Raw genomic sequence first — 17,257 nt, 5'->3', positions numbered from 1 at the left:
CTAGGGCAAGCACTGAAATTGCGCCCCCTGGCCAAACATCTGACACCCATCTTTCAGATAACTTTACCATAATATCAGCTGAAAAATACAAGTCAAGCTTGTTAATCTTTTAATATTTCAAAAACTATTTAGCAGTGGACGTAGCCAGACCAAAAAATGCTGGAAAACTACAAATTTCAGTATGTTGAGGCTCGTGAAATAACCAAATACTATGTGGAGGTGTACTTGGAAAACTGAACAGAAGTGTCTGTCTAATTCTGTACTATGCATTGTAGCATCACTATTACATAAGTTTTAAAAAAATAAATGGAGAATTTGACTTTTCCCAGATACTCTGAAAATAATTAAAGGATATGCAGAGAAAACTCTGTCACTGCTTGGAATATATTCTAGTATTTCAGAAAGACAGTTAAAATGAGAGAAAGAGAGCAAGAAACTCCCAGTGGGCCTTAATACAAAGGATTTCACGCTGATTCAACGACAAACTCACCATTAATAGCCATATTATTAAGACATCACATTTAACTCACTTATCACAAGAAGCAAAGTAAGAGCAAATCTTAGCTCCTAGATACAATCCTAGCTCATATGTTTCAGCTCAGTATTCACAAGCCCTGATTCTCTGTACATAGTGCCAAACTGAATATGTGTACAGTGACCTATATTATATTAATTTTTAAAAATTCTTTTACCTGTAGCCTCTTCGGGGGGGCTTCCTAAAGGCTGGAGGGGTCTGCAAAGGTTCCATCTCCCCCTGTTGGTCTCTAGGGCCTTGCAAGGACCATTTCAGTATGTGCAGTGTCCATTTTTAATTTTTTTTTTTTAATGGCCACTGAAAACAAAATGACCACGCATGCTCAAATGGCCTCTGCGAGGCCTGGCGTGGCCTTGGGCCTCAAAGAGGCCATTTGAGCATGCACGGTGGCCATTTTGTTCTCGGTGGCCATTTTTAAAATTAATTTATTAATTTTTAGAAATGACGCCCCCTTCAAGTGGCGCCCGGGGCACGTGCCCTGCCTGCCCTACCCTAGATACGCCCCTGGGCAGCCCTGCTCTGTCAGAATTTCTGACCTCATGGGGGGTGGTCATCTGTCACCAACACTGCAGGGACAAAAGGTCACAGAATTGCAGACTCAGAGCTGGAGAGGGTCTGGCAGGTCATCTAGTCTTACTTCCCGCTCAATGCAGGCAATCCAGAGCCAGCACATTCCCCATGGGTTGAACATGGCTGGCCATTGCTCAATGACTTCCAGGGAGGGAGAGCTGACACACACCCCCTCCACCCGGTAAAACTGGTTTCATTGCTGAACTACTGCTAACCCTAACTCTAAGCCTAAGCCTAACCGGCCCTACCAGACTGGAGCTAGACAGAGGAGATTGGGCCGACTGGCTCTTACCAGTTTGAGGCTAAACTTGAATCTGGACACGGAGACGCTAATGTTCTCCCAGCACCTTTCCCCCCTGGCTGAAAAGGCTGAGCACCCGCTGGCGGATCTGCTGTGTCTTCACCCCATACACAAGTGGGTTCACCATGGGTGGCAACAGAAGGTACAGGCTGGCCAGCAGGATGTGGATATAGGGGGGCACGTTTCTGCCAATTCTGTGGGTCAGGAAAGTGAAGAGGGCAGGCACGTAGGACACCAGGATGGTGCAGGTGTGGGCAGCACAGGTCCCCAGGGCCTTGGCTCGTGCTTCCCGTGATGACAGCCGGAAGACTGCTCGGAGGATCAGCATGTAAGAGGTGACAATGAGCCCCAGGTCAAGCACCACGACCAAGAGAGCCACGCAGATCCCGTACGTCCAGTTGACGGTCGTGTCGGCACAGGCCAGCTTCACCACGGCCATGTGCTCGCAGTAGGTGTGCTGGATGACCCTCCGGGAGCAGTAGGCCAGCCTTTTGATGAGCACAGGGCAGGGGACCACCAAGACCACACCCCGGGCAGCTGCCGCCAGCCCCATCTTGGCCACCACCGGGTTGCTGAGGATGGCAGCATAATGCAGAGGGTGGCAGATGGCCACATAGCGGTCAATGGCCATGGCCAACAGGATGGCCGACTCCACAATGGAGAAGGCATGGATGAAATACATCTGCACCAGGCAGGCGTCAAAGGCAATCTCCCTGCCACCCTGCCACATGATGTTCAGCATCTTGGGGAGGGTGGAAGTGCTGATGATCAGGTCATTCAGGGCCAGCATGGAGAGGAAGAGATACATGGGCTTGTGGAGGGCTGGCTCGGTCTTGATGATAAAGAGAATGGTGGCGTTACCCAGTAAGGTGATAATGTACATGAAGCAGAGTGGGATGCCGATCCAGACATGGGCAGCTTCCAGTCCTGGGATGCCCACCAGGGTGAAGGCAACCTGGCCCAAGTCTGCTGTGCTGTTGCCCGTCCCCATCAGGGTGCCTGTGGCTGCTCCTGCTGAGTACATCGTGGGGCCGTCATGTTCTGAGGCCCAGCTGTGGAGAAGCACAGGGAGGAAAGGGTGAGGATGGCCACAGAGTGGCAGCCTGATACACTGGAGGCCCTCCTGCCACCCCCACCCCCACCCCCCACCCCCAAACACACCTTCACCCTCACCCCTTCAAGCATCCCAGCCCTGGACACTTCCTCCACTCCGCCATTGCTCCTAAGGTCAGAAAAGCTTCCCGAGTGAGCCCAAATCTACTTTCTGGTCACTTTAATAACACCTCCTAGCCTGATCATTCCAGTTTGCTGCAGTTTGTAGTTAGCACCTGCTTTTGTAACCCTTTAGAAGAGAGGAGAGCTGGTCTGGTGGTAGCAAGCATGACTTGTCCCCTTAGCTAAGCAGGGCCCACCCTGGTTGCATATGAATGGGAGACTAGAACTGTGAGCAGCACTGGAAGATGTTCCCCTGAGGGGATAATGGGGCTGCTCTGGGAAGAGCATCTAGGCTCCAAGTTCCCTCCCTGGCAGCATCTCCAAGAGAGGGCTGAGAGAGAGTCCTGCCTGCTGAAAGGAGAGCTGGTCTGGTGGTAGCAAGCATGACTTGTCCCCTTAGCTAAGCAGGGTCTGCCCTGGTTGCATCTGAATGGGAGACTTGATGTGTGCGCACTGCAAGATATTTCCCTCAGGGGATGGAGCCGCTCTGGGAAGAGCATCTAGGATCCATGTTCCCTCCCTGGCAGCTTCTCCAAGATAGGGCTGAGAGAGATTCCTGCCTGCAACCTTGGAGAAGCCACTGCCAGTCTGTGAAGACAATATGGAGCTAGATGGACCAAGGGTCTGACTCGGTATATGGCAGCTTCCTATGTTCCTATGAGTGCCCCTCGCTTTGGGATTATCTGGGAGAAGGCCATGCCGCGCCCTGCTGCTGTCCTCCCAGGGCAACCATGCCCAGTGCACAAGTACGCTTACAGTCCAGCACTTACCTTGTTCCGACGACTATACGAATAATTACATACGGCTTTTCAACAAAGGTTCCCATTAAAGCAGTTTATATAAATACAAATACAAACAAACAAAACGGCTCCCTGTCCCCAAAGGGCTCCAAATCTGGGAAAGAAACAAGAGAGAGACCAGCCACAGCCACTGGGGATGGTCTCTGCCCTCTTGGGTCTGTGTGTGGGGAGATGCCTTTGTGTCCCTCTTCCTTGTGTCACCCGCGTTCTTCTCTCCCAACCTGCTCAAAGAGGTAGATCATTCCTTTCAAAGTCCTCATCTGAAAGTGGGCTGCTGGCCGTGGAGTTGTCATCACCCAGCAAGCAGGAATTCCTGGCGGCGGCAGCAGCAGACCTCACAAGAGACGCCTGCAGGACCCACGGGGGACACTGCCTGGGCTCAGCCAACATCCTCCTGCACCTTCTCAGCAAGCAGAATCAGGAGATGCAGCCATGTCCGCCTGGCATCATTCTGCCCGGCTGCGGTGGGGGCTCTTTGAAGACAGACCCTGCCTGCAGCGCCCACTTCTCCACATCACCAAGGACACCAGCAGGGTGCTGGACAGCAGAAGCACCGCCATTGGGCCACGTTGGGTCCTCTTCTGTGGCCATGTTCAAGTCTTTGCGGGGGGGGGACACCCAGCTGTGCTTGACTGAGCTTGGCCACCTTCAGCAGCACCCGGTGGCCCCTCAGTCGTGGGTCCCCCAAAGAGAGGGCTGGCTCGGCATGCCAGGCAGAAGCAAGCGGGAGGAGCGAGGAGCAGGAAGGCAAGGAGGAGCCGGGCGCCAAGTCAGCAGCTGGCCTGGCGGGCCAGAGGGTTTGCCACGCAGGTCCCGGCGGGAGCTTCCTTGCCTTCCTTATCAAGCAGCTATGGAAGCTGATGAGAGCGGGGGGGGGGGCTGCTGGGCGGACTCCTTCATCTTCTCCCCTCTTGAGTCTTCTTGTGGTGCCAACATCACCTGGCCTCCCCATGGAGGGAGGAAGCACTGCTGCTCCCAGGAGGGGCTGCCGTGAGATCTCTCCGGCACCCGGAGGCTGAGGGGCGGAGCCTTTGGCTTCCCAGCGCAATGGACCAGCTGCGTTCATCGCACCTCCTCTCTCCAGCTGGGCAGCAGCAGCAGCACCAGTGGAGGATGTGGCCCACCAGGGCCGGCAGCACCCTGCTCTGTCTGAGCAGGCTCTGATTGTCTGGAAGGACGGGCCCCGAAAACTCAGTGGTAGCCGCCACTGCTGCCTGAGGGTGCTCTTCCCCAGAGTCCAGATGTCCAGGCCCCGGCACCAAGAAGGCGATGAGGGAGAGGAGGCCGTGTGACACTCGGCAGGGTCCACACACACCTCCCAACCAGTGGCAGGAGGGTCCTCTGGCATGACAAGCAACTGCCCCACAGAAGCCCATGGGATGTGCTGGTTGCTCCGAGGCTAGCTGGCTTGAAAAGGGGCTGGGAGAACTGCACGGAGGACAAGCCTCCCCGTGGATGCCTTTGCATGGGCGACTGCGTACAGCCCTCCACCTTCAGAGGCAGGAGGCCTCCCAATAGCAGTTGCAAGGAGCCACGGCAGGGGAGAGGGCGGGCTTCCACCTCCTGCCTGCTGGCTTTCCAGAGGCATCTGGTGGGCCACTGTGGGGAACAGGGTGCTGGACTGGATGGGCCTCCTTGGGCCTGGAGGGACATATTTTAAATTTTGTACACTACCTAGAGATTTACATATCAGGCAGTATAAAAATATGATCAAATAAATAAATAAATACATGTGTGATCACAGTAAGATATTCACTGTTTGGCCACTCTGGGAAGAGCATCAACAGTTTCCAGATTCCCTCCCTGGCAGCAGCATCTCCAAGATAGGGCTGCGAGAAACTCTGGCCTGCAACCTTGGAGAAGCCGCTGCCAGTCTGTGAAGACAATACTGAGCCAGATGGACCAAGGGTCTGACTCGATAGAAGACATGTTTTTATGTCCCTGATCCAGAAGGGCTCTGCATGTTCTTATGGGCACATAAGAACATCAGAACAGCTCTGCTGGATCAGGCCCAAGGAGGCCTATCTGGTACAGCGTCCTGTTCCACACAGTGGCCCACCAGATGCCTCTGAGAAGCCCACAGGCAAAAGGTGAGGGCATGAATACCCTGCAACTGGTATTGAGAGGCATCTTGCCTCTGAGGCTGGAGGTGGCCTAGAGCCACCGGACTAGTAGCCACTGATCAACCTGTCCTCCATGAATTTGTCTAAATTTTAAAAGCCATCCAATCTAGTGGCCATCACCACTTTCCATGGCAAAGAATTCCATGGATTAATTATGTGCTGCGTGAAAAAAATACTTCCTTTTGTTTGTCCTAAAATTCACAGCCTTCAGTTTCATGGGATGACCCCTGGTTCTAGTACTGTAAGACAGAGAGAAGAGTTTATCTCTGCCCACTCTCTACTCCATGCATAATTTTATATACCTGGATCATGTCTCCCTTAGTCGCCTCTTTTCCAACTAAAAGCCCCACCAGATGCTGTAGCCTTCTCTCATAAGGAAGGATTTCCTGGCCCCTGATCATCTTGGTTGCCCTCTTCTGCACCTCCTCCAGTTTTGCAATGTCCTTCTTAAGTTACGGTGACCAGAACTGCATGAAGTACTCTAAATGTAGCCACACCATAGACTTGTATAAGGGCATTATAATATTAGCATTTTTTACTTTCAATACTCTTGCTGATGGTCCCTAGCATGGAATTGGCCTTTTTCACAGCTGCCACACATTGAGTCAACACTTTCACCGACCTGTCCACCAGGACCCCAAGATCTCTCTCCTGGTCAGTCACTGCCAGTTCAGAGCCCATCAGTGTATATGTGGGTTTTTGCCCCAATATGCATCATTTTACACTTGCTTACACTGAACCACATTTGCCATTTTGTCGCCCACTCTCCCAGTTTGGAGAGGTACTTTTGGAGCTCTTCACAATCTGTTTTGGATTTCATTGCCTTAAACAGTCATCTGCAAATTTGGTAACCTCGCTGCTTACTCCAACTTCTGGATCATTTATGAACAAGTTAAAGAAGGGACAAAGTGCATTTCTGGGCGAACAAGCTGTGTCCCATATATTAGATTTCTTAAATAGAAACTAGAGTATGTTTCACATGAACACTCTCATCCTGAAGATATTTTTTTTCTGAAATAAATCCCATTCCTTTTGAGGAGGTTAATATAGATGATATATAGTTTATTTTTATTTTGCAAGTATTAAGCAATCATATTCAATCAGGGGAAACATCCAAACTGTTGGAAGTGAAGGATTTTGCGCTGTCTCTTGTCTCAATGACATAGGAGGACAGACTAGTGAGTCAGAGGGCTAGAGGGTCAAGACATTGGTCACCCCTTCTCTACCGCTCTGACACTATCCCTTGATAGGTAGATTGCTACTCTCAGTGACTGATTCATATGTAGATTAATATGTAGATTGCTATTCTGATGCATCTTTGGCTAGGGAGGCCGAGCAGCCCTCCTGGCAGCCTTCCTGGCTGGGGGGCTGGGAGCTGCTTCCCCTGCCTGCTGGGCCAAGAGGAGGCCGCACCTCTGGCAGCAGGGGGAGAGCAGCTGGCCCCGTTGAGCCCCAGCAGATCACCCTTCCCTGCAGTGGCTGTTGCTGAGGTCACCTTTGTGTGCCTTTCTTTTTCGGTGGTGGCTGTTTTGGGGACAAGGAACCATCTCACGCCTCAGGAGCAGCTTTCCCGAATGAGCCGGGATTTGGGGAGGGGAGGGTGCCAAAGGAGGCAGCTCAGATTGCTCCCCCCTCCCCTGCACCACCTGAGCGCCAGGCTGCCTGCAGGCTGGACATCTGTCTGGTAGAGCTGCATGGTTAACCAGCTCAGCCTCTGCCTGTTGAATGTCCAGCCTGCGGCTAGAGCGGCTCTCAGGTGGGATCCTGGCTCGTTAAGGCAAGCTGCAGATGTCCTTCCTTCTGCCTTCTTCTGTCTGTGTAAGCTGCTTTGGGGGCTTTTTCCTTGTGGAGGATGACGACGATGCATTATAGATGAATATTCCGCACTGAAGAGGGAGAGAGAGGCTGGCTGGCTGCTGGGGCTGGCTTACCCCCCAGCGGATACAAGGCGACTTGCTTCAGAATAAATTTGCCAAGGATGAGGCAGCACCGTCAGATTCCAACAGTGCCTGAGAGTCACGCCATCCCTAGGAACCAGGACCAGGAGGGCTCAGGGGTGCTGCTGACCACCCCCCCCCCACCCGTCCCACAATGCTCACCACCAGCCCCCTCCCCTCTTGGATGGAAGAGGATGGGGGGAAGGAGCCACAGGATGCCACCCAGCCCCGCTTTACTTCCCAGCTCTGCCGGGGTGGCTGAATCCCGCTAGTGTCTGCCTGAATTCCAGCGGCAGATCATGCTCTGCGACTGTTGGCTGTGCTGGAAAAGCTGCCACTCAGGGTGCCCTTCTCTTCTCTTGCACCATGCAAGTGCCCGGACCCTACAGTGATGGATGCCCCTGGAAACCACCCCTGCTGCTGCTGCTGCTGCTGCTGCTGCTGCTGCTGCTGCTGCTGCTCCTCACTGGGCAAAGAGGCGCCTGCTTTCAAAGTGGTGCTGGTGATGAGTCTCTTAACGTTGAGCAGCGGGAGAGCAACCCGGCGGGCCCCCTCCAAGCCCGGCATGCCGCATCCCTCCCGTGGCCTTTGCTAGGGTCTGCCTTGTGCTTCTCTTTCGATCATGAGCCCTTTGGGGGCAGGCAGCCTTCATCTGGTTCTTCTCTTGCAATTTAAATGGCTCTGTGAACTTTGGCTGAAATGTAGTGGAGGAGGAAAACCAGTAAAGGCCATTTTGGCAAACAGTTTGCAGTTCCTTCCATCCTAGATATTGCAAAGAAAGAACTGCCCGGCCAGAATCTCTGGGCACAGACAAACGAAGCATCAGGCTCATTGAAGGGGAGAGATATAAAATACGGTCACATGCCAAAGGACACGGTACACACCAGTGGGTGAGAGACTCTCCTGCCAGTCAACGGCCAAGTACGGTCAGGTAGCCCACATCACCTTTTGAAGAGAACCTCCACTTTCAGGTGCCGGCTACAGGTGGATGGATGCACAGGATCTGAGAAGCAAGACATCCCGCAGACACTCCATGCCAAAATCCTCAGAGGGGATCTGGTGGTGGTGGCTTTTCCACACGCACCTGGACCATGGCTCCTCTTCACAGAAGCAGCAGCCAGGACTCCTGCCCACTCACTGGCAGGAGCAGGAGCAGCAGCAGCAGCAGTGCCTGGGGGGACAGGTGGGACCTGTCAAGGGGGGGCTAGTGGAGAAGGTCCCTCCAAGCACACAAGCAGGCTCCCCTCCTTTGCCCCCTGTGCTCGCCCCAGACTACAAAGGGGGCTCAGCAGCAGAGCCCTTCAGATGCTCCCCAAGGCCAGGAAAGAGCCAGCTGAATGCCAGATGCTGCCGGAGCCTAGGCAGAGTTCTACTCTCTGCTCATGGGGTGCCCCAGGGAGCCCATAAGAAGCCACAATCCCCGCTGAGGCAAGCCTCGTGCAACTAGTGACACGCATCCCGGCAGCTATGGCTGGCCATCTGAACTGCTGAGGCAGCTGCTGGGGGTAATATCTCCCTCCCCCCTCCCTCTCCCCCCCCCCCCCACCAGTGTAAGAGGAATTGCAGCTACCAGGTTATTCCTGGAGACACTAGAGGATTCTCCCATCTCTTTCCTTCTCTGCTTGCCCTTGGAAGAGCTTAGGACTACTCTAATCCAGGCGCGGATATGCCCCACCCCCACACCAAAGCATTTCCTGAACCCCACAGCCAAACCCAGTAATCCAAACTTTCAATCCCCAAACATATTCTTCTCCCCCACAAAGTGTTCTGCCTTCTGCCCAAAGTGTTGCTGCTCAGGTTTTCCCTCTGCCTGCACCACTGATGTGAATCACATTCTATGTTAACACCTGTCCGGGGCTGGCTGAACACAGCCAGAAAGCTGCTCCCATGATGGTCAGCACCAGCATCTGAAGACTTGCACTGTGGGAGGCAAATCATTGTTCATGTTGCCAGTAAATGCTGCGTGTCGCTTCTTTGCACCCCTGACATAAATATGGCTCTTCAGTCTTTGAGCGCCAACCATGAGGCGATGATGGTGAAGCATCTCTGCTGTAACCCAGCATGTCCTTGGCTGGAATCTTACCAGTTTGGCTCTCCAGGGGCCACTCAGCAAGCTGCTCTCTCTGAACTTAATACCTGCTCTGAGTACATTAGTTTAACATCTGAAAGTGTAATTAATTCAATTTAATTTCGAGAACCAGCCTGGCTTCTGCAAGGGCAAGTCTCGCCTCACTAACCTTTTAGAGCTCTTTGAGAGGGTCAACAGCCATGTGGATCAAGGGGATCTGGCTGACATGGGATACTTGGGCTTCCAAGAAGCATTTGTCGAATGCCGCATTCGCACATCATGTGAAACCAGAGGTTGCCGCACCTACAGTTAATTTTTCCAACCGTGAATCGCATCTCAAACGTTGGTCCGAACGCGGTCCGGCAACCTCCATTTTCAAGCCAGGGGAGCCCCTCCCTCCTCCTGCTCTGCCAGAGCTGCATCCCAGCAAGCTTTGTCGCACTTGTATCATGTCACGCCCTCGATCTCAGACAGCGAGGAGGAAGGGGAAGCTGTCAACTTTCCAGCCGATGCAGGAGTGTCTGAGGGGCAGAGCCCAGCTGTCAGTGTTCATGAAACGGCTGTGGTAGATCCAGCTAATGATTCAGAGCAGGCACAACAACCTGAGACAGCAGAAATCGTGAAGGACCAATCCGAAGAGGAGCTATGCAATCAACCCCCACTGACTCCACAACAGCGGCGTCTTACGAGACGCAGGACTCAATTAGAGACTATTAGGAGGAGCAAACGCCTCTTGCAGAGGGCTGATAAGCCTTGAATTCCTGCCAGCTGGGAGCTCTCGGCTTGCACTATAAATTACGTCACCAGCCTTCTACTCACCGCTGAAAAGCAACATTTGTCAACCTCTGTGTCGACAGCGTGCAGCCATGTCTGGTCAAGATGAACTTTCCGAGCCGTGTCCTGTTGCAGAAGCTCCGTTTTGTCCCATGATCCTCCCTGGCAGTTGGCCAGACCCTGACACATCACCAGACTGTGGGCAAGGCGTCAGGACGTCACCAGGGTGGCAGCCATAATCTCCAAGGTGGCATGCCAGGAGCAGTCATGCCTTTTTGGAATGGTCCGCCCGCCCTCAGCAGGGAAAGAGCATTTGAATCCTTTTAAATGCCATGCCATGCAAGCAGTGTTCCCTCTAACAGGGATTCCCGGATGTTGTTGATTACAACCCCCAGAATCACCAAACAAAAGCCACTGCAGCTGGGGAGTCTGGGAGTTGGAGTCAATAACATCTGGGAATCCCTGTTAGAGGGAACACTGCATGCAAGCCCTTCTGACAGCAATTTCACGGCTGCCCTTGTTAGAGCCCCCCAAACAAAACTGTCCTGCAGAGGCACAATTTCTGGTGGGGGCGAAATCTTGGCTGGCAGTATTTCCCTGTTACTCAGGAAAGGGAAGGGAACTCGTCTGGCAGCTACTTGGGGACGGGCCTTCTCCGTTGCTGCCCCGGGCTTTGGAATGTGCTCCCTGTTGAAATAAGAGCCTCCCCATCTCTGACAGCTTTTAAAAAGGCACTGAAGAAACATTTATTCACCCAGACTTGTAATTAGATGTATGGTTTAAAATAAGTTTAATACTGGGTTTTAAAAATTTTTTGATCTCTTAAATGATTTTAATTGTTAATTGATGAAATGTTTTAAATTATTTTAATTGGAAACCACCCAGACACGCAGGTTTGGGGTGGAATAGAAATATTTTAAATAAATAAATAAATAAATAAATAAATGAATGAATGAATAAATAAATAAATAAATCTAACTTTCTAGAAGGAGATTTGAATATTAGGGGGGGCAAAGGATCCTGGAGACACTTTTGCCCCTGTGGTGGCCTGCCTTCAGGGGACTAACACTCTCATGAGAGGGCCAGTCTATTGAGGAGGCCCTTAGGCTAAAAAAACCTTTGGTCTTACATCGGGCTGCGTGCTCATGAGTTGAGCTAACCCCAAAAAGGTTAGCTTGCATAGGCCCCCCGTTCACTTTTGCACAGAGACCTCCCCCCATTCCAGGGAAGCCTTGTTTCGTGCACCCAGAGGAGATTTTGACAGTCCATGTATCCGGGCATAGCTAGGTGGGGAGAGACCTGGGGAAACACCGAGGCCACCTTGACCCACACACCTGTTGACACTCTCAAAGAACTCCAGAAGGTTTGTGAGGCAAGATTGACCTTTGCGGAAGCCACGCTGGTTCTCTCTCGGCAGGGCCTGTTCTTCTATATTTATTTATTTATTTGATTGATTGATTTCTATACTGCCCTTCCGAAAATGGCTCAGGGCAGTTCGCCTGAAAAATATGCTTTACAATTTTATCCTTGAGGATGCTTTCCATCAGTTTGCCTGGAATGGACGTTAAGCTAACCGGCCTGTAATTTCCCAGATCACCCCCTGGATCCCTTTTTGAAAATCGGTGTTACATTTGCTACTTTCCAGTCCTCCGGTACAGAGCCGGGATTGCAGGGATAAGTTATATATATAAGTTATATATATATGATTGCAGGGGTGAGTTAAATATTTTAGCAAAGGAGGTCAGCAATTTCACATTTGAGTTCTTTGAGGACTATTGGGTGGATGCCTTCCAGCCCTGGTGATTTGTTAGTTTTCAGTTTTTCCAGACAGTTTAGAACATCATCTCTCGTCATTTCTATCTGACTCAGTTCTTTAGCCTCCATCCCACAAAAGCCTGGTTCAGAAACAGGTATATGCTCAGTATCCTCTGCCGTGAAGATGGACGCAAATAACTCATTGAGCTTCTCTACAAGCTCCATATTCTCCTTAATAATCCCTTTCACTTCCTCATTGTCTAATGGTCCAACTGCCTCCCTGGCAGGTTTCCTGCTTCTGACGTATTTAAAGAAGTTTTTGTTATCCCCCTTGATACTTTTAGCTAAATGTTCCTCAAACTCTCTTTTCGCCTCCCTTATTGTCACCTTCCATTTCTTTTGCCAGAGTTTGTGTTCCTTTCTGTTCTCTTCATTTGAACAGGCCTTCTAATTTTAGAAGGAGGTCTTCTTCTCCTTTATGGCTTCCTTGACTTTACCTATTAGCCATGCTGGCATCCTCCTGGACTTAGTGGTACCTTTCCTCCTTTGGGGTATACAATCTAACTGGGCTTCTAGTATTGTGGTTTTGAGTAAACTCCATGCATTCTGGAGATAAGTGACTCTCCTGATTTTACCCTTTCAGCTTTCTTTTCACCATACTCCTCATTTTTGAAAAGTTTCCTCTTCTGAAATTCTGTGTCTGTGTTAGACTTCCTTGGTGATGCTGTCCCTGCATGTATGCTTAATTTGATGGCACTGTGGTCACTGTTCCCCAAAGGGTCCTAATGACACTGACATCCCGCAGCAGATCCTGGGTGCCACTCAGGATTAAGTCCAAGGTCACCTTCACTCTGGTTGGTTCCATGACCAACTGTTCTAGGGCAAAGTCATTCAGTGTCTCTAGAAATTTGACCTCTTTGTCATTACCTGACTGTCAATTAACCCAGTCTATGTGTGAGTAACTGAAATCATCCATTATTACAGCCCTGCCTCTCCTTGACAACTCCTTGATTTCCTGCTGCAAATCCCAGTCACTGTCAGCGTTTTGATCCGGAGGGCGATAGCACGTCCCCAGTAGCACGTTCCCTTTCAGGCCTTGTACTGTCACCCACAGGGTTTCTGTGGAGGACTCCAGTCCTCCTAGGTTTTCTAGCTTGTTAGATTCTCTGCCTTCTTTAACATACAGTGCTCCTCCATAAGGTGCCCCTCTCAGTCCTTTCTATAGAGTTTATATCCAGGGAGAACAGTGTCCCACTGGTTCTCACAGTTCCACAAGTAACTTCCTGCAAGTAATTCCACAAGTGATTTTCTCAAGTTAACGGGGAGAGGGTGGGGTGTGTGAAGTTTCCCCAGCTGCATGGCCACCTTGCTTGAGGATGGCTGCCCACAGTGCTGCGGACTATAGATCGTGCAGCCGGCACTGAGCAGGCCTGGTGGTCTGAGTGGAGCCTTGGCTCTCACTGTGGTACATGCTAAGATCTGGAAGCACTCATGCCTAACTTTTTGCAGGAGGAAGAGAAAGGTCGCCTAACCTGGCCTGTCCCATCTTGACTCTTTTGACATGGGAAAGAAAAGACTGCTAACATTTCAAGAGGATATTGGACTTAAGAAGCCCAATTTCCACACAATAAATAAGTTGAAGGTATCTTTTTTTAATTCTTGGCACAATGCATGAACACATTTGTGAAAAGGCTCCCCAGGCAAAGAAGGGGAACATCCCACAATAAAGCCTTTCCAGCTCCTGAAGCGTTCGCCCCAGTTATCATGGTGATGTTTTCAGGACCAGTTCTCTGCAAGCCAGAGGGATGCCATTGTACAGAAGTGCCACCTTGCAATGGCAAACTTCTAAAAACCCCTCAAAAGAACTGAGGAAGAGCAACTGGTCTCCGTTGTGGTCCCACAGATGCCTCCGCACTGGCTCCTTTCCTAGCTGGGGCTGCCACAGAGTCCACAGGAAGAAGAAACAGGAAGCCTGGACAGCACCCACCTCCCTCTGCAGCAGGATCTGGCTCCAAGGAGCTGGGCTTGGCCAAGGCTGCTGAGGTGCTCCTCAAAACGGCCGTCTGGGGAGTTCCTTCCTGCTGCTTCTGAAGCGGCCCCTCAAGCATATTCTATAGGAGGGAAACATGTGTGAGGTTGAAGGGTTCAAGGAAGGAGGAATGCATTTCCCACGGGGCGGAAGAACAAGGGCCACATCGTCCTTCTCCCAGTTGAGAAACGTGTGGGGAAATGGACTGGAAATGGGGAGAGAGAGAGGCTCTCTGTCAGCGGACGACCTCTCCAAAGCCTCCCACAACCTCTTCCAGCATCTGTCTCCAAGCTATGGGTCACCAGTCCTGCATTATAGAGCCACAAGTCTGCGTCCTCCTCTCCACATGTTTTCAAAAGTAGGTGGGGAGAAGGTTTGGGCCCAGATTCCACTTGCACATGACACTTACAATGCTGGGGTTGCATTCCTTAAAACACTCCTCCCATAGACCACCTTCACACGACCACTTCCCCCCCTATTCCAGATGTTTGCCTTTGGAACCAGGTCCCAGTGCTGGGAGAAAGCCACTCCACACATAGACAGACCTGCCTGGATTTCTCCAGCTGGAGTGCTTGGAAGGATTCACAAGGAGGCCAGAGTGGAGCTCTGAACCAGCCCTCAGCCTTATCACACAGCTGCAGAAAGTGGTCAACAGCTTGCCAGAAGCCCAACTTGATTAAGGGAACAAGGAGAGGTCCAACGTTTGTGAAGGGTTTGAGAAGCAAAGATGAGAGGGTCTAACCCTAACCCTAACCCTAACCCGTCCAGCAGTGACTTCGCCATTATGATGACCTGATCTGGGCATGAGTGCTGTTTTCAGGGTCTTTCCCACAACAATCCTTTTTGGGAAGAAACCATTTCTTAAGGTCTGAGTGGAATCACTACAGTCTCTTGAAGAGCACCCAGACAAGCATTCTTTGACAAATGCATCAAATATTCCATTCCCAAAGCTAGAATGGAGAGCTTCTTTTTCAGAATGTCACATTCTGAATATTGAACACATGTCAGAAAAGAACAGCTGGTCATCTGGTGAGGGCAAAAGGAAGAACCCCTACACAGCCCCGGGAATACAGCCCCTGAACACCATCCCCAGTGCAGGGGTGGGAGTGGGGGGAGTCTCAAGACCAAAGGGGACCTTTCTGAGGGATTGTTTGGGGTGAGATGCTTCCCCTCCTTTAGACCTTTCCATTTGGGTCTGGTGTTGTTGAGGGTGCTCAGCACCACTTCCCAGTGTGCACAAATCCCTGAGCCAGCCTCTGCCGGAGCAGTTTGGTTCTCACGGCGTAGACAATGGGGTTCAGCATAGGTGGCAGGAGCTGGTAGACGTTGGCCAGGAGGACCAGGATGTTCTGGGGGATGCTGCCGCGGCCAAACCGATGAGCAAAGAATGAAAAAAACGCTGGGGTGTAAAACATGAGGATGACACAGAGGTGAGAGCCGCAGGTCCCAAGCGCCTTGAGACGCGCATCCTTGGACGGTAGCCTGAAGACTGTCCTGAGGATCAGGAGGTAGGAGACAGAGATGAGCACAATGTCCAAGCCAGGAGACAGCAGGGTGGTGGTGAAGCCATACCAGATGTTGACCGCAATGTCGGCACAGGCCATGCGGGCAATGCCCATGTGCTCACAGTAGGAGTGTGGCATCTGCCTTTGCCCACAGTACGGCAGCCTCCTGAGAAGGAAGATGGTTGGAAACATCACACAGAAGCTCCGGACGAGGGCTGCCGCTCCCACCTTGGCAATGGCTGAGGGCGTCAGGGTCACTGTATACCGCAGAGGGTGGCAGATGGCCATGTACCGATCGAATGCCATGGCCAGTAAGATGGCCGATTCTGCCAGGAAGCTGGTGTGAGTGAAAAACATCTGGACAAGGCAGGCATCAAAGGAGATCTCCTTAGAAAGGGACGAGAGGACGCCGAGAGTCTTGGGCACCGTGGAGGAGGATAAGATCAGGTCTGCCACCGCCAGCATGGCCAGGAAGAGATACATGGGCTGGTGGAGGCTGCGTTCCCTTGCAATGGTGAGCAGCAGGGAGAGGTTGCCCAAGAGGGCCACCAGGTACATCAGGAAGAAGGGGACGGCTATCCAGGTGTGGTACTCCTCCATGCCCGGGATGCCGACCAGAATGAACGACGTTGGGTAAGAGCTGGTTTGATTGGAGGACAGGGTGGCATCTTGGAGCATGACAACTCATTCCTCATACAGCCTTCTCCAAATGTAAAGATAATCTCATGGGCTGCTGACATGGAGGTGCGGTCCACAGGGCAGTTTCTGCAGAAGGAGGGAAAAGAAAGAAAGAAGGAGGGAAAGGAAATACACATGACACCAGCCAGGCAACAGGAGGCAGGATAGAAGAGACAGTCAGGATCTGGGCTGAGGGGTCAAGTCCCAGCCAGACCTTCCAGGCTGACCTTTGGGTCACCTTCCATGAGTTTGCTCAACACCCCTGGCTCAGTGATGAGTGAAGAGGCCATTACTGGGTAGTTTTCAAATAGCTTGTTCCTTGCCAGCTACTTGTAAGCTACCAGTCAGGAGGAAAGCAGGATAGCTGGTAATGTACTGCTGGCTGATAATGGGACCTCCACACGCTCCTGATAAGGAGGGGGGCATTTGGGGGTGCAGCTGGCAGAGACTACTACAAGGTATGCCCCAAAATGTTAATTTTGCGGGGGAGCCTGGACCTCTGCCCCAGAGCCAAGAACCACCCGCAAGTAGTACAGAGCCCTCAACAATCGGCAGCCAGGAATGGCTAGAGCCAAGATTCCAAGAGGAGGTTCTTCTCCTTCTGTCAATCAATGGGGCACAGCCAGTAAGAACGGAAGTCTGTGGGGAGGAGAGTGAGAGAAAGAATTGGGAGAAGCGGGAAGGGAGCAAGGGAAAGCATCCTCGCTTGAGGACTGTTGGTGACAGCTGCCTGCTGGAAGTTACATACGCTATGGGGCGGGGGGGGGGAGAGATGCCTAAGAGAGGGCATCTTAGAGCCAGAAACAAGAGAAAGACGGAAAGAAAAGACCATCCTCCTCCTGAGAGGAACAGAGTAGACCATATCCAGCCAGAAGACCCAGAAAGACACTCAGGTCTCCCACATGACCTCCCACCCACGGCCCTGCCCTCCTGTGGCTTCCACACCAACAGAATGCTTCAGATCGGA

At 51.7% G+C, this 17,257-nt stretch overlaps 2 protein-coding genes across 2 annotated transcripts; both read right to left on the bottom strand.

Annotated features, from left to right (window-relative positions):
- Positions 1-1,434: 1,434 nt before the first annotated feature.
- LOC128349514 (olfactory receptor 52P1-like) lies at positions 1,435-2,397 on the bottom strand. The gene has a single exon (XM_053305923.1). It carries the CDS (start codon positions 2,395-2,397, stop codon positions 1,435-1,437), a length of 963 nt encoding a protein of 320 aa, XP_053161898.1.
- A 12,924-nt stretch (positions 2,398-15,321) lies between these two features.
- Positions 15,322-16,290, bottom strand: LOC128349510 (olfactory receptor 52B2-like). Its single transcript, XM_053305912.1, has one exon. The coding sequence runs from the start codon at positions 16,288-16,290 to the stop codon at positions 15,322-15,324; it is 969 nt and encodes a 322-aa protein (XP_053161887.1).
- Between the last annotated feature and the right edge of the window lie 967 nt (positions 16,291-17,257).

The sequence above is a fragment of the Hemicordylus capensis genome, chromosome 3, assembly GCF_027244095.1.
Source record: "Hemicordylus capensis ecotype Gifberg chromosome 3, rHemCap1.1.pri, whole genome shotgun sequence".
NCBI classification, from domain to species: domain Eukaryota; kingdom Metazoa; phylum Chordata; class Lepidosauria; order Squamata; family Cordylidae; genus Hemicordylus; species Hemicordylus capensis.
This window is presented reverse-complemented; position numbering and strand designations above follow the sequence as displayed.

Excerpts from the sequence above, each read along its gene's own strand:
- LOC128349514 (XM_053305923.1), bottom strand. The coding sequence starts at position 2,397 with ATGGGGACGGGCAACAGCACAGCAGACTTGGGCCAGGTTGCCTTCACC.
- LOC128349510 (XM_053305912.1), bottom strand. The coding sequence starts at position 16,290 with ATGCTCCAAGATGCCACCCTGTCCTCCAATCAAACCAGCTCTTACCCA.